This window comes from Notothenia rossii (genome assembly GCF_949606895.1).
Source record: "Notothenia rossii genome assembly, chromosome: 9".
In the NCBI taxonomy this organism is placed as follows: domain Eukaryota; kingdom Metazoa; phylum Chordata; class Actinopteri; order Perciformes; family Nototheniidae; genus Notothenia; species Notothenia rossii.
The window spans coordinates 65,602,768-65,629,237 of NC_136907.1; the positions used below are offsets into that span (position 1 = coordinate 65,602,768).

General features: G+C 41.5%; 2 protein-coding genes across 2 annotated transcripts in view; both read right to left on the reverse strand.

Moving 5' to 3' along the window:
- LOC307018987 (tubulin beta-2A chain) lies at positions 1-4,324 on the reverse strand. Its single transcript, XM_079649574.1, has 4 exons — positions 4,122-4,324; positions 3,652-3,760; positions 2,351-2,461; positions 1-1,457 (listed from the first exon to the last, which is right to left on the reverse strand). Exons 1-4 carry the CDS (start codon positions 4,176-4,178, stop codon positions 373-375), a joined length of 1,362 nt encoding a protein of 453 aa, XP_079505700.1. The 5' UTR covers positions 4,179-4,324; the 3' UTR covers positions 1-372.
- Positions 4,325-5,646: 1,322 nt separating this feature from the next.
- The window catches only part of LOC307018984 (solute carrier family 22 member 23-like), a 34,757-nt gene continuing 13,933 nt past the window's right edge, over positions 5,647-26,470 (reverse strand). Inside the window, exons 5-11 of the mRNA XM_079649571.1 lie at positions 18,693-18,861; positions 16,459-16,586; positions 14,577-14,679; positions 13,456-13,691; positions 12,343-12,375; positions 10,933-11,056; positions 5,647-10,141 (exon numbers count right to left, since the gene is read on the reverse strand). Of these exons, the coding sequence (XP_079505697.1) occupies positions 8,587-10,141; positions 10,933-11,056; positions 12,343-12,375; positions 13,456-13,691; positions 14,577-14,679; positions 16,459-16,586; positions 18,693-18,861 (2,348 nt within the window). The 3' untranslated portion in view covers positions 5,647-8,586. The remainder of the gene's footprint in view (positions 10,142-10,932; positions 11,057-12,342; positions 12,376-13,455; positions 13,692-14,576; positions 14,680-16,458; positions 16,587-18,692; positions 18,862-26,470) is intronic.

Below are 26,470 nucleotides of genomic sequence, written 5' to 3' on the forward strand. Positions count from 1 at the left end.
TTGACAGGACTTGAACTTTATTGGAGACTTGAACAGTGAATGCACGTTGGAGTATGTTGCAAAACTGTGTTTGAGAACAAGACTGTACTTATTTTTTTTAAACTGGCAAAGCGTGACTAAAACCTATTATGATAGTACTTGCACGTTTTCTTTGTTTCTAGCACCACTCATGATTTTTGTCAGTATAAGCCATACGTTTATGCAATATTATTTTTAAGCTTAATAGCTATATTTTATTGTGATCTGCACACTGCAATTCGTATTTGTACACCTGCATCTCTCCAGTACCTTATATGATCTCACTGCGCTGTCCAACAACAATTCATATTTATAAAGGATTTTTTCACTCAATGTCATGTTAGTGTTTTACAATCAGTGGCGAACATCATGACGGACCTCTTCCTCGTCCTCGATTTCATCTTCTTCATACTCGCCCATCTCATCAGCCGTCGCATCCTGGTACTGCTGGTACTCAGACACCAGGTCATTCATGTTGCTCTCGGCCTCAGTGAACTCCATCTCATCCATTCCCTCGCCGGTGTACCAGTGGAGGAAGGCCTTGCGGCGGAACATGGCAGTGAACTGCTCAGAGATCCTCCTGAACAGCTCCTGGATGGCCGTGCTGTTGCCAATGAAGGTGGCGGACATCTTGAGACCACGGGGTGGGATGTCGCAAACAGCGGTCTTGACATTGTTGGGAATCCATTCAACGAAGTAGCTGCTGTTCTTGTTCTGTACACTCAACATCTGCTCATCCACTTCTTTCATTGACATACGGCCGCGGAAGATGGCTGCCACTGTGAGGTAGCGTCCGTGACGAGGGTCACAGGCTGCCATCATGTTTTTGGCATCGAACATTTGCTGTGTGAGCTCTGGCACGGAGAGGGCGCGATACTGCTGACTGCCCCTGCTAGTGAGAGGCGCAAAACCTGGCATGAAGAAATGCAAACGAGGAAATGGCACCATGTTGACAGCTAGCTTACGGAGGTCAGCGTTGAGTTGGCCAGGGAAACGCAAACAGGTGGTCACCCCACTCATGGTGGCCGACACCAGGTGGTTGAGGTCTCCGTAGGTAGGTGTGGTCAGCTTCAGGGTGCGGAAACAAATATCGTACAGGGCCTCATTGTCAATGCTGAAGGTCTCATCCGTGTTCTCCACTAGCTGGTGGACGGAGAGAGTGGCGTTGTAGGGCTCCACCACAGTGTCGGACACCTTTGGGGAAGGCATGACGCTGAAGGTGTTCATGATGCGGTCAGGGTACTCCTCGCGGATCTTACTGATGAGCAGCGTACCCATACCTGAACCTGTACCTCCACCCAGGGAGTGGGTGAGCTGAAAGCCCTGCAGGCAGTCACAGTTCTCTGACTCCTTTCTCACCACGTCCAGTACCGAGTCCATCAGCTCAGCGCCCTCGGTGTAGTGACCCTTGGCCCAGTTATTTCCTGCTCCACTTTGACCTGCACGGTGCATGCAATGTTTAAAGACAAATCATTGGATTGTTGGATAAATGATGTTGACACTTGTCTTTATTGATGAATTGCCATAACATTGTGTATAAACATTAAATGATACCCAAAGGATGGATCTTAATAATTGAATTTGCCTAATACATTCCCATCAGCCCAGCTGTACTTTGTATTAAGTGCCTATTGGGAATTGTAATATCCTTATAGGCTTAACTACATGGTGAACATGTTCAACATCATATCTACATGTTTAAATGTTCATGTTAGTATTTAGCCTGACAGCCGCTTTAGATGGACACTCTTTTATTTACAACCGTTATGTTTTCTAATGCCCTACTGATAATCTACAGTATCAACTATTGCTAGATGTGTTTTAACGATTCATAAGGACATTTTTTATATATGTTAAATATTCATCTGAAGTCTTGTAAAATATACGTTTGAAACAGGCACTCAGATGCGTTAAGTTGTTACATGAGAAAATGTAAACAATTAAAGCTGTGTAATCATTAGCTCTTTAGCTCTATTGAGATCTGATTAACTTAAACATTTATAATGGAGAGTCCTCCTGTGTTGCAGTTTATTGGCACCTACATGTGAGCAGCACTGCAGCATCATCTCCTTGTAGATTTATTTTTCGCTGAGACACCACTAGAGCTGTCTAAGCCCTTACTCAGCTGCACATGGGCAATGCATCACAAAACCGGCACATTGCTGAGATGCTGCAGAAGCTACATGCTGTAAATAAACATTGTTGTACAGTGCTAGCAGGTGACACTAAGCAAAGCTTGACAGGATATGACAGTGGCTGCTGACACACACGCTTTTTGTTTGTGCAGTTGATTCAGAGTGAGTGGTGACATTCTCTATTATCGTCCACTCACCAAAGATAAAGTTGTCAGGCCTGAATAGCTGTCCAAATGGCCCGGAGCGAACCGAATCCATGGTTCCTGGCTCCAGATCCACCAGAATGGCACGAGGGACATATTTGCTGCCTTTGGACGGAACAGAGAGTTAATGGATGGAAGGGTGGAGTTATATATCAACAGTCTCAATCAGTCAGAACATGTGTGGTTAACTATTGCAAAAAACTGACAGTATTTTAAAAAACGATTCCTTTCAAAGTAAGCATAGCGACCCAAAGGAATTGTAATGCAGCAGTTCTGTTGGCTTATGTTATCTTTTTAGTCAACAACCTTTTGTTGGATGTATACTAGAAGCTGTCCATCAAGCTGGATATGATTGCATGCTGCTTTCTTTTGTTTGTTTGTTTAACTTTACTTCCCTCCCTTGGCAACTGTAAGCGCTATTGCGGGCAAACTGCTGCAGTATGCTGCACTTCTTATTCTGGACCCGTGGAGCTTTAGAGTGCTGAGTTCTGCAGAGTCTATTCAATCAAAGGTGCCGTCTTTCTAACCCCCACCACTCATTTATTTTGCTTATTTTCTGTGTATGTTTTAATGATGCTTTATCTGGAAGTCCCTCCTCTTCATTATGTAAGGAGAATATAATGCATGTGATGCTCAGTCAATTGTCATTCAATAGTGACCCAGTACATGACTCTAACGCCAGCATGCGATGTGAAAACAAAGAATCAATAAAGCTTGCTGCTAGAAAACAGGGTAGTGGTAGTGAACATTCTGTTTAGGCTGGCGCATCCTGTACTGCCTTAGATGTTTTCAATGACAATGAAGGACCAACCCCTTCCTACACATGGAATGAGATCTGCACTGACTTGCCCTTCACAAGCTCACACAGAGCTGCATGATGACTGAACCTCGTTTTTTGTTTACTTCAATGCAGAGCAGCTGTGAGAAATGACACGCAATGACCTTGTACATGCACATGAATAAATCAGATACTGAGGTGGGACCAAGGCACAGAGGGCTCGGGGTCAGCTATACAGAGAATGCACGTACCTGTGCTCCCTATAGAGAAAGAGAAAGAGAGGGAGAGAGACAGCGAGAGAGATATTTTAGCAGATTCACTGGCCTAATTTTCTTTGCACTCATAGTGGGACCTACTTTCCCCTTGCAGCTAAATTAGTGACATTGGCAACTGTGGCATTCAAATGAGGTCTATGTAGCATAAGGTCATGCACGAATATGAGTGATGGAAACAAAGCTTCATGTATATTATTAGTCTGATGCAAACATGTGGTTTATTTAAAACCAACTTATTTTACCTGATGCCTCGTTGTAGTAGACATTTATCCTCTCCAGCTGCAGGTCACTGTCACCTTGGTAACTACCGGTGGGGTCGATGCCATGCTCATCACTTATCACCTCCCAGAACTGTCATGGGACACACACAATCATATGAACTTCAATTGTTGTGGTTATGATGCAACATAACATGGTAGAACAACGGGTTAAAGCGCGTGCGTCAGGCCTGCTTTTAGTAACTGCGCATCTGTCTGGTGACAAAATGACACGTAGCGGGAGCACCATCCCTGCACTGACCGGCCGGACCCTGCACATATATAAACAATTAATGATATCTGAACAGTATATATACATGCTGCACATGAGGACCAAAAAGTGGAATTTAATGACTCGAAAAAGTATTCAACATCCCAGCAATTAACTCATGGCAGGTTACGCATTTAAATCACGTTAAATGTCTCACTTCCAAAATTAATGGTAATATTCATACCTTCGCCCCAATCTGATTACCACACTGTCCAGCCTGGATGTGAACGATTTCCCTCATGGTGAGCTGCAGATGCGGGCAGAGATGGTCTGTTGTTGTTACTTCACCGGCGTCCGGTCTTCAGTCTCTTGTCGCTGTGATTCCTCTCTAAATCTGCACTTGCTTCATTTCTAGAGCGAGTGTTGAGCCGGTGAGATAGATAAACGTGCTGCTGGTCAGATGACGTGACACACAGCGCAGCATCCCAATGTCCCCATCAGCCAATAGGAGAGCTCCAGTTTGATGCAGTGGGCTAGACGATTGTGCCGCATCATCCACCTGACATCACCCTGTCCCATGATGAAGGCCAAATGTTGCCTTTTCATCGCTGGACTGAGGCTGTTCTATAAAGCCAAGGGAATTATATATTCGCTGTCATGAATGCTAAACTGTATAGTGTAATATGTATCCTAATGAAGGCTGCAGTTCTAAATAAACTGGTTGAATTGGGGCTATGGGAAAACATTGTTCAGAAGCAACTTTTATTTACCTGTATGAAAAAGTGTAAAATATGCTTAAAAATCTAATTAGAACTTCTGATTATGTTTTTAACTCTTTCTATGAACTCTTATGTATTTGAGCTACTTCTATTATTAAGAAAAATACAACAGCCATGGCTGCATGCCCTGTCCTTATTTATTGAGCCCAGCCCCAAATGCTAATTTTGGCTGGAGATCCAGAAACAGACCTGTATTTGCATGCTGCTACCTGGCCTCAGATTTGCTGCAGCCACTTTTGATAATTTGATAGCTACGTAAGGGTATGATAAACGGCAATATGAAATATGTTTAAACTTCTAAGACAAAGCCACTCCATAACACAAGTCAGGATTGGGTAAAAAGCAATAGCCTCCCTGCAGAGCCACAATACATGGTCTATGGCAGGGCTTCTTGTTTACAGTTGATAGCATTGCTAGCTGTATAGGGAAGGCTAACCCTGCCATGATGTTTTAACTCATTTAGAGTCCCATACATCTCCCATGCATGTGTTATTCCCCTGACTTTTCTCCTAGCCCCACCAGAGGTTCACAATTGTGAAGAGAAATGTCTCAACAACTCTCAAATGGATTGTCACTAATAATCATGTTTCTTATTGGATTTATTGTCATATTTTTGGGGTCACCTTTAGCATCGACATCAGGACCACATTTGAATTTGTCCAAAATATGGGTTGATGACACTTAAAACCTAGAAAACTAATGACATTCACCCTGTGTTTAAGCAAATTTGGTGAACATGTTTAACATTAGACCTGCTTAACGTTATAATTTAAAGCATAATATGAATTCAAAGCCTTTCTGAACTTAAATATATCCAGACTCTTCACCTTTTTAGTTGTGCTTTGGCATATTTATATATTTAAAATTTGAAATTGGTGTGCCTCAAACGCAGCATCTTTAGTGAGGCAGTGCTAATGAACTCTACTAATATTTTTTAGCGTGACATCTATTAAATCCATGAAATGTTACAAAATGAGGCACTCACTGATATCCAGTTGATCAATAAATAGTGGTTTATTTTAACAACAGGTATGGCTTATATACAAGTGCATTATGTCTGTTGAAACAAAAAACAAAATGAAACCAAACAATCAGAAATTATAAATGGTACAATCCATGTTTTTTACATTCATTCAAAACTCCCATCAGGAGATTCTGGTCGCACGGTTGAGAGAAGCAAAACCTGAAATGTGTACACTGGGAACTTCATGTCTCTGAGATTGTTATCTATGTTTGAAATCTATTCATCAGTCCATCTTATCTTCATCCTGGCGACGCTGGGAATTTCCACACATTTACTATTTACAAAGGCATAAACCACTCTTCTTTTTTTTTGCTTTTCTGCCTGTCACTGTCTCCTAGTCCACCATATCGCTGGTGCTTACATTGCTTTCACTGATATTACTTACATTTTACCCCAGATAAATTACCACCATCAGCACCGTGTAGCAATAGCTGCATGGGAGTTGTGAAAATGGAAGCAACTGATCTTAGAGAAGACACTAGCTGTGTTTTGCTGTGCCACTGTCTTTACACTGGTGTTGAATGGAGGTTTGGCAATACAATACACAATACCTGCAATACGCATACAAAGACGAGAGACCAACACTTACAGACAACAAGCATTACAGAGTAATGTGAAGCCACTGACCACTGCAGTCAACACACATACTGTGGATGCCAAAACATTCCTTCTTAAATCCAGTGTCAACACCCTCTTCCGCAAAGTGGATTATATGTGGGTCTATTGCAAAAGTTATTGCAAGGTTACTTTTCATTTCTATTTTCAAAATCCCACCTCATTTTCCCTTTTTTTATACCCGTGAAGACGCCATGCTCCACCTAATTTGACATCACATGATTGCAGGGCATTGTGCTTTGAGGCTTAGCAGCATGGCATGTAAGACATTAAATGTTGATATGAATCTTTCACTTAATGGAAGTTTGTAGACTTGAGGATCTAATAAAGATCAGTGGAATAATAGAAAAAAGCTGCATCTGATGGAAAGAAAAGGAGGTTTGCTAAATCATTCAGATACCAAAAGGTATCGCCTTGTCAGTGCACATTAATCTCAGATGAAAGCAAAAGAGGAATTTGATGAGTAAAGTACCTGTAAGTTTACCACAACATGGTGTGAGTAACACAAGTCTGTTCTTGTCTTTGTCTCCTTAATGACGCCTTTATAAATCATCAGTACTCCCTGGATTAATGTTGCATGATACCGTGAGAGAGTTTTATCACAGTTAAAATGACAAGACATCATTCAGTTGGCTCTGTTACAGAAAAGATTAAGATTATTATTATTGTTGTAAACAGTTGTCTATCCGTAATCATACACATTTCTTTGACAAATATTACAACTTCCATCCATGAAGTGTGTAACAACGACTGTCAAGTTTCACACAAGTCAAGTATAATGCTGTCCACAGACGGACACAGGCTTTGGAAGAGAAAGTGCCTCCTTATGCAAGAGTTTGTCAAAATGTAAGATTATGAATAGGTTAATCTACAAATAAATAAGGATTTGACCTGTATTTTAAGATTTGTTTTTGACAAATATAATGTATTGCATTTCTTAAAAAGGTAAACTTAGTTGTGCATGTGAATATATGAACACCTTGACATACTATGTTAATGCCAGAAGAGGATTTGGAAAACACATTGAACATTATGTCATCCATTGGTTTCATTTCAAAAATAGGTTTCGTGTCTTTTTAACGTTTGCATTTAGGGTTTGTTTTGCTGACACATTCACAATTATTTTTCATGCTTTGTCCCAACTGCAAAGAATAAGGTTGCACCACACTGAGGTGCCACAAATACTGTAAGAATGTAGCATAGCTTTGTACAATAAGGGCACGCCATGGGAGATAAATCAAAATAATACTTTGAATTTAAAAAAAGGCTGAATCAAGCCCAACAACTAATTATGCATTTACTTACAATATCGAATTTACAGATAAACGCAAATGCATACGATAAATTCCATTGACTGAATTGATTGAAAAAATAAAAGTTTCTTTAGACCGACAAAATATGGGTCATCCTTTCCTCTAATACCACTGTTCATACCATGAACCACATGTTGATGAAAGCAATGTTGCAATCTCCATCTCTCAATTTCGGCTTATCAAATGATGATATAGCTTTCAGTCTTTTATGAATTTGATTTACTTCTTATTTTGAAAAGGGGGTCATCTGATTCACTTGATTCTATACACAGTCTATGGCAGGGGACTGTACTAAACAGTATTTCCAGAAACAGGAAAAGACTGTATTTATACTGATTTGTTTTGGCACGGTCTACATTGGATTTTGGTCAGAGTAGTTTTTTGGCGTATTTAGAAAAACCCCTCCAATTTGGATTGTTTACCTCTTTAACGGCAAAAAAATACATTGTAACATTCAGATTTCCTTTTTTAGGTACACAGGTAAGGCGATATTTCTATACAAATATGTTAGAAGGACATTTCATTTAAGCAAAAGTACCAGTGATTTCATTTTTTTGTTTTGCTTGTGTGTTTGTTTTTAGCATCTTTTTTTTTTTTCACCAGTACTCAGTGATTGTGGGTTTTAGTGGTAAGTCTTTTTAAAATAACAGACAGTGCTTTTCCATTCATTTACATTAAAGTAGTTTAAAGGCTGGTGATTTCCAGTGACATTCAAAAAGAGCAGATACTGTCACATTTTCACAAACCAGCCTCTGGCACTCTCACTTGCGTGGTCTCATTTATTGGCCAAATGCAGGAAGGGGGGGACATTGAGAAACGTACAGCATCTCCGTAAGACATGTCCACTCAACTCCAGGTGGGGACAATCTTCAGGAAGTGCCTGAAGTCTGAGTAGGACATTTCGTATCCACCTCTCTGGGTTATTCATGTGGCGTGGGCGTCTTCCTCGTGCAACTTTCTCCTGGCTGCAACACTGGATCATAACGAGTCTACGCCATTGACAGTGTTGTTTTCTGTGCTGGCACTGTCACTGATAAAAAGGACGCCAGAGTCTATGGGGGAGGAAACGGTGCAGTCCATAAGAGAAGACGGAGCTGCTTCTGTAGATCCTGAATCTGGGATGGGAGTTGGTGCTGAATCTACAGAAGAGGAAGCTGCTGAATCCTGCGTGGGCTGAATAGTCAGAGTGGTAGATTCTGGAGTGTAGGTGGGCACAATGTCTGTGACGGGGAGAACGGTAGGAATTTCTGCAGTGGTGCTGACAGTATTTATAACAGGGGGAGTGGAAGAGGCCTCTGAGGGTGTATGGCCTGGGTCAATGGGTGGGGGGGGAGTCGGTGAGGGGAAAACAGTGTCTGCGCTAGGGGGAGTAGGGGGACGAGGGGATACATCATTAACAGAGGGAGATGTTGGGTCTAACTGTAGCTGTTCGGGGTCTATAACAGGAGGTATGGGGGAGTCTCTATTTGAAGGAGTGGATGTAGATTGTTCCACTATTTCTAACTGGGTGGGAATGTCAGAGTTTGCACTAATGGAGGGCGGAAGGTCAGTGGAAATGTGACAATCTGGTACTGGAACTGGGGAGGGGGTAGGGAATGGAGGGAGGCTGTCATGCATGGATGGAGTAGGCGATTCTGCTCGAGGTGACTCAGGCAAAGGTGGGTCCATTTTCAGGGCGATATCACTGATCTCATTTTCCATTGGGTTGGGGGATTCTAACGTGGAGCTAGGTGGGGGCTCAATGGTGGGTGTGGTGCAGATCTGGGAGGAGGCAAGCACATTTTGGGGAAGGGGGGGAGTGGAGCGGTCTAATGAAGGAGAGGGGGTCGCTGCTGACTCTTTTGTAAGGGAGGGACCAATGCCTTTCAATTCAGGACTGGCAGAATTCTTCAATGGCTCAACAGATTCCACGACTACTGATTGAGGTTCTTCGGCATGGGCCAAAAGTGGGTCTGTGGCGCATGGTTGTTGGGGTAAAGGAGTGGAAGACAGCAGGCGCTCTTTACTGGCATATATGACGCCATCTTTACCCAGGGTTGGGTTGATGGGAGTTTTGGATAAGGATGGAAGTGAGTGACCGTTGGGGTCTTTAAGCACAGGCTTGCTGGGGTTCAGCTCGATGAACACCGGAGCGGATATATCTCCCACTGACAGAGCGGTCAAATCAACAGCCGAAGAGGCCGTGGAGTCCATGGTGGACACGGCAGTGGCGGCTGCTTCGTGGAGCGGCGTGTCGTGCACCCTGGTGTAGTCCCTGCTGCTCTCAGACTGAGCCAGCAAGAGGCGCTGTTCTCCAGGTTTCCTCGGGGGGAGGAGAGGTTGACGGGTGTATCTCTCGCCGTCAGCCAGGGTCTCTGGGAGGGGCTGGTAGCGTGTCTCGGGCAGCAGGAGAATGCAGATGATGCAGATGAGAGTGCAGCAGGCAAAAATTATGTGGTGAAGAAAGTAGCCCTTCTGATTGTGGAGCTCCATGATGGGTGCAGTCAACATGCCAAAGCCTGCGCTGGCTAGGACCAGACCCAGCCCACCACCCCTGTAATGAGAAGGAAAATGTTATCACATGGTTTTATTTATGATTAGACGCACCCAAAAACCTATAATCTCCAAACAAACCACTGAAGGAGAAGACTATGTTTACTATAATTAAAGTCATTCATGATCTGCAGGTTGTACTGAACTTTCACCTACTTAATTTGCATAAAAGGAAGGATCTGTTTTCTCTCTTCTGGTGATGGGTGATTGCCATTTGAGCAAACAGCAGTAGAGAGTGCTGCAGCACCATTAAACACCCTCCTCTAAAAGCATACTAATTCCCTTCCTGTAGTTGCCTAAATTCACCACCAGAGGTCGTCCTGGGAGCACTGAAGACACCGCTTACATAACCCCAGATAATAAACATCCAGTGCTGTGTCATATATTCTCAAAGGGGATGGTTAATTTGTACAAGATGTGGATTACATTTGACACTGAACCGTGAGAGTCTGTTCAATGATTTCATACCCTCCTTTAACAGGAGGTGGAACCGCTAATCCATCTGCAGGAACAAGTGATGCTATGGACACTAATGATAATATTACCTGAATAATAAATTAATCAGGACATTTAAACAGATCTTTCTGCAACACATCCAACCAGATGGCTTGACAATGCACAAATTAGAGCAAACATGAGCACAATGTGGACTGTTCCTTCACATGTGTAATATCAACCGTTGTCTAATACAATAAAAACACAGCTGTTTCCCTCCTTAGGCTAAATTCACTTTTGCAAAACTTGTTGTTCTTTCTCTAAATCGTACAAGTCTAATTGTTTCAGTGGGCCTACCTTATCACAGTGGGAGTGATCTCGGCACAGAAAAAGATGCTCAGGTTGCTGACTGCGTGGGAGGAGAACATGCCGATGATAGAAAAGGCGACGGAGAAGTTCTTATTCAGCGTAACTGAGTTATCTGCAGACAAAGCAGGAGACACATATGGCAATTTGTAATCTGTGTAATCAGTAGAAGACATAGGTAAAGGAAGCTGGGAAACATATTTTCAAAAAGCACAATATATAGTTTAATATTCCTAAACAACATACGGAGATTAGACAATGGGTTACTGTGAATTCAACTGGTGAAAATTAAGGATGTATGGAAGTAAAGAACGGCCATAAAAACTTGAATTTGTACATGCAACTGTATATCTGATTTTGAAAATTATCCAGTATCAAATACTTCCATTGTACTTTATTAGGGTGGGGGTTATTTTTTCTAAGTTGTGACATTTGAAAATAAAAAATTAAGTTCCACAAATTCAAGTGTATCAGGGTTTTCAGTTACTCATCTAAACTGCTTTATCATTCTGCATGACTTCGAGGATGTGACCTGATAGGAAAGCTGTGATTGATTCTTTTTAGACCTGATTTGATTCTTTTTTATTTCTTTTTTATTAAAAAGGCACTTGACGTTTTGAAATTGTTCAATTTCAAAGAACTCAAACCCCATGGTTGGAGTTCAAGGTAAAATACTCCAATGCTACAAACCAATTGAAATGTCAACAACTAACTATCCAGTAGTGGTCTAATAAATACAAAAAAATAACTGTTGTGGCATTGCTTTGTTTTCGTAGCTTAAATGTAGTCTGATTGTAGTCCTTTCGACTGATGAATGTAGAATGAATGTGTCTTTTATTACTCGAGCATTTAGTAAACCAAAATGAAAAGTGCCAATAAAAATGGTTTGCCTGACGCTAATGTGTATTTTCTCAAGTCATTAAAGATTGGGTTTCATACTAACAGCCCATTTAGATCAAAGATGGTTTGAATACAGTTGATATCTGTTGAATGAGTCATGTTCAAGATGGCATAAAGAAGATCAGAGGAGACTGCTCTGTGATCAAAAGAGGGAATAGTGAAGGAAGGCTGATGGTGAGATTCACAGCTCAATAACAAAGAAGCTCACCCTCTCCAACACAAAGGGGCTAAATAAGTGAAAAGCTAGCCATAATCACATCTAGGAGTTCATTATCTATCTGCAGGGCTTGCATACGCCTAATGAAATACTGCAGGATGTCTATGCAGCACATTTCCAAAAACCTCATCAAGATAATGGAGCAACTTAAGGGATGAGTGCTGTAAGAGGATTCAATTCACAATTCATACAACATTATATTGGAAAAACATCTGAGCAAGACTACTCAATACTTGATCAGTTTATCTGTTACAAAAATAAAAGAAATGAAGGTATTGGTTTACCTATATTCAGTTGGCCGCTGTACTTCCCCACCACTAAAGGGAAATAAGAGATAAACAGATATGTATCAGCCAAAGACACAAGCAGATCATGAAATACACTCAAGTCAAACATTAAAAACAAAACATGCACAAAGCTGGTCAACACACACACACCCACTGTTACAACATAAAAAGCTCTGGAGAAGAACATGAAACAGGAGTGTAACCTTGATGTGTTGACTCTGGTTAAACATTAAAGCTTGCTCATTTGTAACTAAATAAACTGGTACACATTGACGAAAACAGCAGTCTGAAATCTTGTTCGACCACTCCATTAGAAACAACTGACCTACATAGTTCACTCACCACCTCAGGTGAGCCACACGCAAAGATGGGGTCGGATTGGTCTTTCTTTTAAATGCAATTCATTGATTGCACTTCAAGTCAATAATCTGTTGAATTATCTCCGCTATGATAGGGGTTCCTGTCTGACAACAGAATCATTTTGTCCGAAACCATTTGTTTTCATGTTTATGTAATCATTCAGATTTTTAAAACTGAGTTCCCTTTTTTTCATTATTACCTTACTTCCCTAAGATTACATCTTAAAAACCTGTGACCCAATCATATTGTTTCATTAGGTAAAAAGGCAAAAGTAGAGGAATTGTTGATTGTAGCACATAGTATTTGTTGTTTCTGCCATGAATGCAAACACATTTTGTACACTAGTGAGTATTTTCAGCAGCAGGATGTGTATGTGGACTCAAAACAACAGTGGCCCATGTTCATTGTTCAAGTCATTGGGAAACAGTGGAGCATTGTGGCACAGAGGAATTAGATGTATGTGGCTTTGGGTACACAGAATAGAGTAGATAGTTTGGATCAGTTCAGTGTTGGTTTAGGTCTTGTCATGGGATTTTGTTGGCAATCAAAAAAATATAGAACAGAACCAGCAAAAAAATGATATTCTTCTTCTTCACCGAAAACCAAGATACGATATATCCTATAATTCAAAACATTTTATAAAGCTTCTTTGGATTGAGTGATTGAGAGTGCCACAGATATTTAAAGCCACTAAACACCACCAGTGTGAAATCTTCCAAAGTGGACATGTGTCCCTCATAAAATACTCACAGTTAAGCAGGCCCAACTGCAGTAGAGATGCCAGGGCAGTGATGATCATAAACATGAGAAGGCCCCCCCTCCGGCCCATCAGGCCCACGGCCGGGCACAGGGCCATGCAGGAGGCCACCGCAATGCCCGCCATGGTGTAGTAATCTGCATAGAAGTTATGGAACATGGTCGTCTCCTGAGCCTCAGGGTCCATCATGCTGCGGGCGAAGCAGTGGTGGATCCCATAGCCTGTTAGCCTGGGTGAAGAGCAAACACAGGGCTAGGTAAGGAGATACTAGTAGATCAGAGAGAAAATGAGAATGTTTTAAAGAAACCTAAGAAGGAAGGGGCAGAATTGTAACAAAACCACAAAATATAGAGAAAATAGATCCAAGCATAGTGTTAAAGATGAAGAGGTTGGGAGGAGATGGAAGAGGGATAATTCAAGGTTTATCATGTTTTCTCCCAGCATATCTCAAAAGAAACATCAAAAGATATGTAAACACTGACACACACACACACACACACACACACACACACACACACACACACACACACACACACACACACACACACACACACACACACACACACACACACACACACACACACACACACACACACACACACACACACACACACACACACACACACACACACACACACACACACACACACACACACACACACACACACACACACACACACACACACACACACACACACACACACACAGCTGGTTGTCTAATGTTTCATAAGGACACAGCTCATGTAAAATGCATGCTGACTTGGGGGGTTAGGGATACCGTGCACTAAAGCAGAGTTAAAGCTGGTTCAGCCTCACTAGAGATTAGTTCTCAGATGGAGAAGGGAGATCCCACCGGAGATGAAAAGAGAGAGCAGCACAAATATGGAAGGGAAGAAGCATTCAGGGCTACTGATCAATGCCGTTTTAAGCCTCAAGGTTAATAGTGCCATCTCGACTGCACAAAATGGCGCGTCTGACTGGCATTGCCTCACCCCACACAGACACACACGCGTATTCCCGTTTCCTTCCACACACATACACACACAAACAGACACACCTTGAAAGTTATTGCTGCTGTATTTTTAAGTGCTAAAACCAATGGTAAAACACTTACGAGTTGACACAGAGCACAAAAATGTTCTTCCACAGGTTTCTCGTCCCGACCATTTTCACAATGCACGTCTTCTTGTGTTTATTTTGAAGAGATCTCTGCAGTTCTGTAAGAAAGCAAACATGTTAATCTTAGCACCTTACATTGGAGGGTCATATCAATATTTGAGCATAACTTTAACTGTAGCAAAGGGTGGTAAGTCTTAATTGCAAGGTCTGCCTTGTTTTCCCGCCACAAAAAGATAGTTTGTGTAATGTGACTGCTATGTAAGCTATGTATTGCTAATTCAAATGTGTTCAACCTGTTATATATACACCTAGTAGTTATCCTTAAATGATCTTTCCTTTGCCAATTACCTGTCATATTTTTCAAAGGGCAGTGACTAAGACATGTTCAACAGATGACAACAAATTAGAAGCAATAAAGTTCACTGTAAATCATTAAACATTAACTTAATAAAATGTCTAACAAATATTTAGAAAATCATGGGTACAACCCTTAAATGCAGGCTATACAAAACTGTCTGCATATCAGCCAACATTTACACTGATTCCAATAAAATAATTATGTGATATGGGTGAATATCAACCTGCTCACAGTATAAATTCATCAGGCTTTAGTTAATATAAACATATTAAATTGAGTTGTCAGGTCAAAGTAGAATTTAACTGATTAATTTGCAATGACAGAAAAATACAAATACATTTTTGATGAGCACAATTGAGCTTCCGCTGCTTTGTGAAACACACGAATAACTGTTCTCACTGTAGAGCAGGAACAGTTCTTGATAAATATGCTGGTGATGTGTGACATGCATACGGTGGATGTTTTGGTATCAGATTGCGGGTTGCCACAGAAACACACCTCTGCTTTGTGCTACAGTATGTTCAAGTTGACTCAGGCATGGGACAAAATTCCACACACTGCCTCAAGGTTATCTCCGCTGCATTACTCAGGATTTCCTGGGATCCCCTGGCCAGGCTTCAAACAGGGACTAAGACTCTCCCCACCAATTCACATGTTTCCGCTCACTATCCAAAGATGACCTAATCAGCAGTTACACATGCATCTGTTATGTCCGAGCGATTAAAAAAAGTTGCTGCGCTATACTGGAAGTTTGTACATCCAGTGCCCAGTGTTGTATTTAATGCTGAGCAGTTAAAAGTAGGAAATATTACAGGAAGGGTTGAGGACAGCCAGTTACTATAAAAAAAAAAAACAGACGATAAATTATTGTCTGTGGCAATGTACTTTACTTAATGCTGCCTCAGCACACAGTTCTTAAAAAAGTGCAGTCAATTTCACACCGAGTAGTTCCTCTTTGAACCTTTTCCCAGCTGTGGCACTGTTTTATTTTTGTATGGATTGATAAATACAGTGAATAGAAGTAGACAACATTGACAGCGCTAACGAAGGCAATCTGCTATGACGTTAAACAACAACACAGTTCACTCTTTGCTGATGGCAGGTCTTCTGAGTACAGAGGCAGTTAACCCAGAGTCAGAGTGCATGACTCGCGTCCATCTGCCGTCTGCACACCATCCTGTCAGCTCTAACTGAGGCTTTAAAGAAATGAATGATCGTTGTAGAGTGTCATAATGTAATGTTCAACACCCACTGCTCTCTGGACTGGCGCGTAACTATGGTAACGTGGCAGGAAGCAGATATAATCTTGTCAATCTGTTTTATTGAGGAAAGCACAGCTGGAGATACTACCACTCAGACAGCTCATTAAAAAGGAGAACAAACTCTAAGCTTGGAAGATGGCACTGACACAATGACTACTTTTACATGAAGAATCCATCGACATACATGCAGTAATCATAATATCAAAATGTAAAAAGCAGCCTTTGATTTCAGATTTCGTAAATCAGTATTTTATTACCTGTGAGGATATTATCCGGGTCCAGCTCCATGTTCACTTGGTTTTTCTTTGCTATGTGTCCCATGATCCACTTGGAGCGGCAGTACTGCTGAGTGGCCAGCAGCCAACGCAGTGACTCAGGGAAGATCCTGCCAGAAAGATGGGGATGTCCTCGTTAATAACACATCCAATATGACTCCGAAAGAAATCAATCTTGCTTTTAAAAAAGGCAGATTGAATACTCTATTATCTAGTATAAAATCTGGATTTTAGTTAACCAGTGTGCCATTTCAACACATTTCGATTTAAATGCAGAACAACTATTTAAATGGCAACCTGCAGAAAGATTAGAGACTGTATCATAAACAGGAAATCCAGCTTCACAAACAAACACTCGCATACCATTTACAGGTGGCGGGGCCTCAAATGAGTCAACCCAGATGTCTTCACAGGGGGAGCAACAAACAAACACACGACGGTCAGCCATTGTTATCCCTGTCCCTGTTTTCATTTGCTATGCTCTATTATCTTGGATTTGTATTGCGTTATGTCAATCCTGTGAGCGATCAGGTTTCGATGTGAAGACAGTCAGCAGAAACCATGCCTCATTAGCTTCAGCTGGTTGCATTTCTCTGGAACAGATGTCTATGTGCAGGATTAATGACTGGTGTTGTTTTAACTTTTTTCCCCCAAATCAGCAAACTAAAATCACCTGCAGAGTTGAACTATTCAGCCCAATCAGCTGTTATTTCTATATTTGCAGACTCAGCCACTTGATGAATACCATTTGTACCCATAAACACTGTCTGTCCTAATCAGTTAAGCCAACATGGTTCCATAATGTCCCAGAATCCTGAGTCAAGCTTGCCGATTCATTTATTTATCTCAGTAGTTTGTGCTTTGTTGACAGCTCTATTACATCAGTAGAAAAAGGCTACAGTGTGAGCTGGTTTGACAATGAAAGCTTGCCCTTCACCCTGCAGAACAAATTCACCAACTGAAGTCCAGTAATATATGTGAGATAAATATCAGTTTCATAACCCACTTCTGGTAATTTTTTCAATCCACCATTGCCATGATCACATCAAAGCAGACAATGACAAATCCTTTTCCACAGCTTAGTCACCTGACTGCTCGGTTATTGTTGTTTGTTTTCACTCACAATAACAGTGACTACCCTGCCAGAGGTTACTGACTCATGCTCTGTGTCTGTAGAAACCACCATCTGACTGTGCTGTTCCCTCTGTCCTATAATTATTGAAGTGCATCGTATCACTAGTATTGATGTTTTATCGATAGCTAAGTGCTTTGGAGTGCTTTTGACTTTTCCTGAATGGAAACATTTCATTCTCAAGGCTCACCATTGAGGAAAGCCAAGGTCTTTGATAACTTGAGATAGAAATCTCTATTTTTTTATTTATTTTTGCTAGCTTTGTACACATCAGCCTTGCTGTGAAGCACTTTGCATTGAATAAATGGTGGTTAATGCAAGACTTTATACTGCCTGAGCTTAAGCAAAAATAAATATTACTATAGAGATCACTGCAAATGAGTAAACAAAATTACATTACATTTAATTCAGCTGGGAATTTACTGATAAGCAAATGTCCTTGCAAAGAAAACTTTCTTTGTTTGAACTATGTAAATCTCTTAGAGCAGGGGTGCCCACACTTTTTCAGCTTGGGAGCTACTTTTAAAAAAGGACCAAGCCCAAATTATCTACCTACAGGGCCCTGCCCAATCTGTGTCGCGAGCGCGGGGGTGCGGGGGGTGCTAGTGGACTAAACGGTGGATAAACTGTGGCGCGCCAACACTAATTGCGCCGCATAAGCATATAATATTGCACTGCATTTGCCCTTCAGATAAGGAGGTGAGGCCCCCTTATAACTGCATGAACCAGTATGGCACAATACAACTCAGACTGGCTTACCTGTATGTCTCTCAAGTGGCAAGTGCAATATTAAGGAAGGATGATAGGCTAACTTTAAAAAAAAAAAAAGTTAAAAAAAAAAAAAAAATTCAATGCCATGTGATCTACCCACACTACCCTTGCGATCGACGTATTGGGCACCCCTATCTTAGAGCATCTATGGCTTAACAAGGTCTTATTGAGACATTGGACATTGAGTATGATTGCAGATGGCGTCACATATTTCAGCTTCTTTTTAAACTGATAAACTCCTTTTAAAATTCAACAGAAAACAAAAAGATGGGTTGGTGCCAAAGTGCAGCAGATGCCCAGGTATTTTCCTTACCAGATGTAAGACAACATCAGCAGCAGGGGACAGATGATGACAGCTTGGAGGACCTGCCAGTCGCGACAGAGGTACGCCACTCCAGGCATCAGCAGCTGACCGCCCAGCACCACAAAGCTAGCCACCATGGTCATGGAGAAACGCCATCCTGGTAGGCAGAGCTCGATCCCTGGGGGAGAGAAAAAGGAAGAAGGCAAGTGTTATAGGTGTTCTGCAACACGCAAAGACACAAAAAGTGGCATGTTCAGCAACAAAGCAACATATATATTTTAAAAATAAAAGCACACATCACCATTTATAATTGTTTCCTTGCTATCCGACTAATGTTAGCTTGCTGTATGGAATATGGTTGGCATATCTAACTCCATGAGGTAAAGATTTGAAATGACATTTGACACACATTTCACAATGGTATGCCAATAATGTAAGGGTATGACAAAAAGTGTCAGCTAGGTTAGTACGAATGTATATTTCCCAAATATTCTCAACTGCAAGAATACTACAACATTTACTAAAATATATACAAAACTAGTCGGACACTTGGAGAGCGCCGACCTCCATCAGGGCCATTCATACGAGTGAGAAATGATGTGTTTATTCACCAAGGTAATAAAACAAGGTGATACGTACATTAACAAAGTATTTGCAGTTACCATTATTGTATAGTTTGACTCCTGTAATATGTGTAAGTTATGCTACAGCTTGTGATGCTTGAGTGACTTTGAAAATAGTAACTTGCTGCTAAGAACTCAAGAGAGACATGAAATGTAAACTTGGCCAGAGATGTAATATCTACCCCGTCCAGTATTTATCCTGAGTAAAATATGGGATCTTAGCTGATGCTCACAGAAACAGGTCAAAGTTACTAAATCAATGTGTTGGTATGATACAAGACAGACAACATTTAACGTTTGAATACTGAGACTTTTAACACAAAGAAACACCTGAAACTAGTTTACAGCTTGGAAGCCAGTTACATCCAGAAAAGCATGCAAGAATGGCCTGGCAATTAATGCTTCTATCAGTATAAATTAGATCTCTTTTGAAAGTGGACTGTTCTTTGAAAAAAATCATCCATATGCTTAAACAATTATTCTCACTTTCACAGCTACAGCGCGTGACAAATGTTGAGACATTAGATAAAGGCAATTAATCAGCACATACAGTTATTGTTCAGAGGCAGCAGACAGACCAGGACAGTAGGCTGCTGTGAGAGTGAACCAACTAGAAAGAGGTTCCTTGTGCTCAATTCTCCTCTATCAGAATGGCACGGATTCATTCACCCAACCATTAGCATGCAGACCACACTGGCAGCCAGCAACCACAGACAGTCCAGCCCTTCAGTTACTGCAGTGTGGAAGATGGCTTCACATCACCAACGAATAGTGACCAGCACAGTAATGCTGCTATTCTCGCAAAGCCAAAATCGTTTGTCCTGCTTCATTCATCCTTTTCTCTTATACTTCACTATATGTTTCCCTAATGGTCCATTGCTGCTGCTCAAGAATGTAACAGCCTCCAGATGGGCCTTTCAAGGTGACAGGGCCAGCATAATACAGTGGGTGTCTGCGGGCTTGCTTCATTCCAGTGGAAAAGACCGGAATTTCAATTAGGACTTGCCCCCTTCTGAGGACATGAATAATGCTCTCTGTTCACAGACACTATCGCAGCTGGAATGACAAAGCCAATGAGCTGAGAGCGGGACGATCGGTGCAAGACCTGCTGAGTTTGAACCAAATAACCTCGAGACCCCTTCTCTGTGTACTGCTGGGAGAAAAGTGACGGTTCACTGCTCACAGACTGCATGGGATTTGAATTCTTCGGTTATGTATAAGGCGTCATGTGCACTGAACAGGCCACTGCATTGTGACTGGGAAAGTACACCCTGTGGTAAGCTATGGAAAAATGCTCACATGCACATATAAAGAAATGACAGGATAAACTAAATTACAAGTAAAGAGATTTTAGAATAAATGTTAATACATATAAAAAAGGAACATGTCCTGTAGATGGAGCTGAAGAATGAGAAACCATAGTTTGATGAAAGGAAAAGAGACCTGAGCTCCTTCCTCAATCTGACCCTAATCCTCCACAACCCACAAGATCAGCATTCCCACAATGCCCTGCTGAAGCCTGTGTTCTACTGACATAAATCTACCACTAACTAATCTGATGAAACATAAAAGAAACTTAGCACAGATGCTAACCAAGGAACTCTGGGGTGATAAAACAAGTAGGACATACAAACTATTAAAAATAGCCCAATTGAAATGAATTTTCAACACACTATACAAAGTGGAAATTACATCATCGTTGATCAAGCCAAATAGCCAATGGATGATGATAATAATCCCCAAAGAAGCTTTGGCAGGTTTGCTGAGGTTGGCAAAACCAGAATATATAAATACCAGTCTCTAGTAATAGTAGCCACCTAGCCTCATGTCAAGTACACAGCTAAAGGAGGCCCATTGTTTTACAACTGAAAGAGATTAGTTGACCACTAAATGCACTCAGTGTAGCCGCACCCTACTGTATACCCACAGGCTACCATGACCTTTTACTGGTCACATGACGTCCAAGATTCCACTGCCTATCTCGGCCACTCGATCTGTGAAGCGTAACTTAATGATGAGAAGACATCGAGGCGTACTGTATATCTGCACTGAAAGATAACAAAGGTTTGATTGAGTTCGATTTTTTTGGCATAATTAGAATCTTTTCTCAAGTGCTGCAAGCAGGTGTCACAGGTGAGGAGTGGCGTGCATCTGTATTTTAGTCGCTTTGGATTCTCATTCCTCAGGGTCAAACGTACCAGATGGTTCCAGAACACTGATCTCCTCCCATATATCTGATTTGTTGAGCTTCCTACATAACTCTAATGTTGAGCTAATAAACCAATGTTTCCTTTAGTTGGAGAAACAATCGACTAATCAAGGTCTTATCGATACAATTGAAAAATGGGATTCGCTACTTTTCCACATACATTACAAATTGTGAGCTCCCAAGTCTCCCGTGTGTGTGTGTAATTACATTGAGATCTGGTGACTGTAAAGGCCAATGATTCGCATCATTTAAGCATTTTCAGGCTCATAAAACCAAGGACCGTTTGTGCCCACTTGCATTTGTTGAGGCCTTTAATTTGTCATCTGTTTACTGATGCTAACTGTTCAAGTCTCCAGGTTCATGAGGGTGTTCTGCATGGGCCTAACCCAGACCTCATTGGGAAGGTGTGGAGCTTTATCAATACATTGTTAAAGCTCCACGCCCTCAAAGCTATGGTCTCAGATGGAAATGCTTGGCAAGACCAAACTGGATTCAGGCATGTGCAAAGCTGCTGATTAGTTTTTGGAGTGCTTCCTGTGACTGACAGGCCAGTGCAGCATTGTCAGCAAACAGCACTTCCCTGATTAGGAACCAATGAACCCTGGTCTGGGGTTACTGCAGATCGAACAGATTTTTCTTGGTGAAGGCAAATTGCATCCTCAGTAGAACATAGTGACCACGCAGCAAAGGAAACCAAACAGTGTGGGGGCGTGTGCACACTGTTCAACCCACAGTTTACAGGCACAGTCTCTGAGAAGAGGACACATTTCTCTTAAAGTATCCCTCACATCTTTATAGAATTGAATCATCCAAAAGCTGTGGCAGAAAGGCAATCCTACTGATGGTAGATCATTAAGCTTCTGGGTATAAACTGGTGAAAACAAACTGTAGTTATGTGATGTTACTCTTCAAACCAAACAATGCTCAAATGGGAGATTCCACAGTATTTTTCTTTATCACTTTGTTTATATATTGGGTGATTGGGTTAGCACACAAATATCCTGTGCCCCCCCCCCCCCTTTCTTCAAGAACTAAAGAGCAGCTATTGACAACATGGGCTCATACCAGTCTATGGGTCATACTCATTGATTAGTTCCTTATGGGAGCAAAAAGGATGCCACAGGCATTTCTCTTTGATCTGTTTGTATTGAAATTCTCGTTATCAGACCACAAGTAAAAACCCACCGGAAGGGCATTTTTCTTTGATATAGTTTGTGCTTTAGTGTTTTTATTTCCTAACCATCCCACCACTACACCACAGTCTCCTCCTTCCTCCCACACAGTGAAAAATCTGCACAAAACAGAGCTACTGGATCTTTGAGCGATGCAGAACACAGTAACTGATAGCACTCTGACACAAACACAGCTGAAACGGCATCAAAAGAAAGGGCAAAGGGGGCCCCTGCTGATTTTGACAATCACTGGACTACACTCAGGAATTTGCGCCATGAGATAGCTTAATGATGTCTGCAATGTCTCTCACAAACAACAAAGGTTCAAAAGTAGACCATGACAATTAGGCCACCCGACGTGCCTTTTTAATAGGGAAGCAGTCTCCTTAAACAAAGAAACTTTAAAAAAACAGATGTAGGATTATTTCCATGTAACCTAAGCAGAGGAAGTCTGCTGGGCCACCAAAAATGCAAGCTCTGCACAAAAGGAAACTTTAACCCTGCATAGAGGGAAAGAGAGTTTGCACCTTGACACATTTATCAGGAGACAGCTAGAGCCTGGAGGATGAGGAGGGGTCATCCTGTGTATCATGGAAAATACCTTTCTTTGGCTAAAAATCATTGGCTGCCTGTACACAGTCTAGCCTCTCTCTCATTATACTTCATCATCCTTTTCAAGTACTTATGGCAGCACAATAATTATGCAGTGGTGTGGGGTGAAGCTGACTGCTGTCCTCAGGGAAGGATAGCTATAAGATGGGAAATGAAAAGCAGATCTGGCACGCAGATCTCAGGTCAGGCCAGATTGAGCGATATCCTTCAATGCCATAGGCACAAACAGTTTAAACCCTGAGATCATGACAGTCTAGGAAAGGAAGGCAAGTGTGCAGGCCTTCTGTATGTCAGAATGTACAAACAAACAGGAACATGACATTTCCACAATAAGCCATTCCCACAGATAAATAAACTTAGAGCTTCTGCTGTCCCTTGTGCCTCACCTAGGCATAGAGAGATTAATGTGTGTGGTGACAGCAGGGCACCCCAGAGGAAAATAGAACCTATTACAAGCAACTCAGGAAGTGTGAAGACTGTCTTTCCCTGGCTAACCTTAAGAACACAGCAAAGCACTGCAGCAGGAAGCATGCAATGCAGAGCATCCTGTCAGAAGCGAGGAGCATTATTTCACTGTCATAATGAAGGAAACATGCAAACAGGCAGCTAGCTAGGAGGGAAGACTCATGACCACATACGTCACTGACCACATGAGAGCATTCAAATGACTGCTGTCAGACTACCAAACACTCGTTTTGCAAGCTGAATATGATTCCTTAATTAAAAAAGAGGAAATCCCAAATGCTTTTACTGTGCACTATTCCTTTACGTTTTCCTTAAGAACATTCCTATAAATAGTAAGAGTATTGCTGTGTATAGAAATCCTTCTGTAGATCTCTATGATGCTCGTTCAATCGGTGTACAGCAGAGCACTGGTATTACAATACTTCATCGTAGGCTGTGCCGGAGGGGTCACAAGCTCAGGGACAGACTGTGTCGAGGGAGATTGGATTTGTTCTGAAGCATCACATGAGCAGAGTAATAGCGGCAGACAATGAATGGCATATTATTGTTGCAATAAAAGATTAAAACCTTGAAGAGTAATAACTAACACACTTACACTAAGAGAAGTCAATACAAACCGTTTTGGAAATCTGCAGCAGAGAATGCTATTCATCATGTCATCATGTACTTCCCTTCTAGTGTTGCTGGTAACAGGTTTTCTGTATGCCTGTGTGTGTGTGTGTGTGTGTGTGTGTGTGTGTGTGTGTGTGTGTGTGTGTGTGTGTGTGTGTGTGTGTGTGTGTGTGTGTGTGTGTGTGTGTGTGTGTGTGTGTGCATGATCACTAGTCATACTGGTCCAGATGATGTACAAAAGGAGTGACATCAAACACCCCCTACAAAATCAATATTGTCTGAGTATCTGGGCAGGTCAGCAGCAATAGTACCTTATTGACATAAACACAATGCCTTTCCATACGCAGCAACAGAAATTGTTAACAAAATGGTAACAAAAACTAAACCAGCTTTTGAAACAATGTAATTTTACCGCCCGGGCAAGAAAAAAGGCTTTCAAAATCAATCTAGATCAAAAGAAACCAAATCTGACAGAAAGACTAAAGCATATCGTTGAAGAAACACATCACAAATCCTTAGTGTGTAAAAGTCAAGATGGCCGCAATCAAAGCTGAAAATAATAAACCATCCCATTATAGTAATTAATAACATTTGGAGCTGGCCATTTACATTTTCATCAATTTAAAAAAACGACTTTCACTTGATGACCATTACACAGAGCATTCATGAGCACGTATGCTAAAGGTTACGACAGGGAAGTTATAAAGCTATTTTTGATGCCTGACCCGAGACAATGAACTATGTGGAATATCTGTTGCCGTCCTGCATCTGTTTTTATTCCAGCACTCCCTCTCTACTCTTTCTCACTTTACAAGGCATCTCTCACACACACACCCATGACATGTATTGGCTTGCCTCTTCTGATTCAGGCAAGCAAAGTGAGCAGGGACTTCACTCAAGATGAATTTAGAGACGTTTGCTCTCAGGGCCATTATAAAGACTTCTCAAAGTAAACATCCTGCTTCCTATTAACATTTAATAGCTGCTCGGGAAATTAAAGGTGTGAGATGGAAAACACTTAACTCAAGCACGCATACACACACATACGATGGCGTATAATGAAACCTGACACTATTGGGTGTCGACTTATGCCTTTGTAGACCTACTGCTCAATTCATAATTTCTTTAAATGCATATTTCAGGAAAAAAAGTAATTCATGTCCAGAAAAGCATCCTATTTTAACCCCACTTAGCTGATGTGGATGCAAACAGAAAGTCAGATATGGCCCACTGCTCCGATCCCCTAGTTTAGAGATGGTCACAATATCCTCTACCAAACCCCCAGTGCAGCGTGTGTCTGTATGTGGGGGGGTAGCAAGGTCGGGGGCGGGGTGTTGACGATGTTTTACTGTGAAAACACTTTAGTAAGCAGCAAGAAGGAGCCACTACAGGCCTCGCCTCTGCCTGGGGCTGTGAAGTTCAAAAGGATAGCACACACTGATGGAGCACTCAGGTATAAATAGCAGCGCTGCCTCAGATGCATTTCTATAGGTATTGGCGATGTTTTGGAGTCTACATATTATAGATCAATGCACTAGAACGATGCATTCGTCTAGTTTATGAAAGGAATTCCACGTGCAGTGGCGGTGTCAATGTATCTTGACTCCTAGTCTATTATTCTTCAGAATCAGAGATGAAAATTTAGCATTCTCCTTCCCATGTGCGCGTTCAACATTTCTCTGTCCTTTTTTTTTTATGATGGTAATATTTGCCAACCACTATTCTCTCCCTTTGTCTGAAAAAAACGGCCACCAGTTGTTTTCTCGTTGTCTCTGTCTTATTTGGTAGTTAGCTTACAAGTGTCACATCTTATCAGACCTGTTAGGCCGTGCAATTGGCCTGACATTGACAGGCCATCCTTGCGGAAAGGATAGTAGGGTTGCACAAATTGCTTTACACTCTTCAAGAGGCTCGCCCATATCCTTTAAAACTCAATGGATTTCCACAGTGATTCCTCTAGGGCGCTATAATGGATAGTAGATATATGTACAGTGGGGAAAAAAAGTATTTAGTCAGCCACCAATTGTGCAAGTTATCCCACTTAAAAAGATGAGAGAGGCCTGTAATTTTCATCCTAGGTATACCTCAACCATG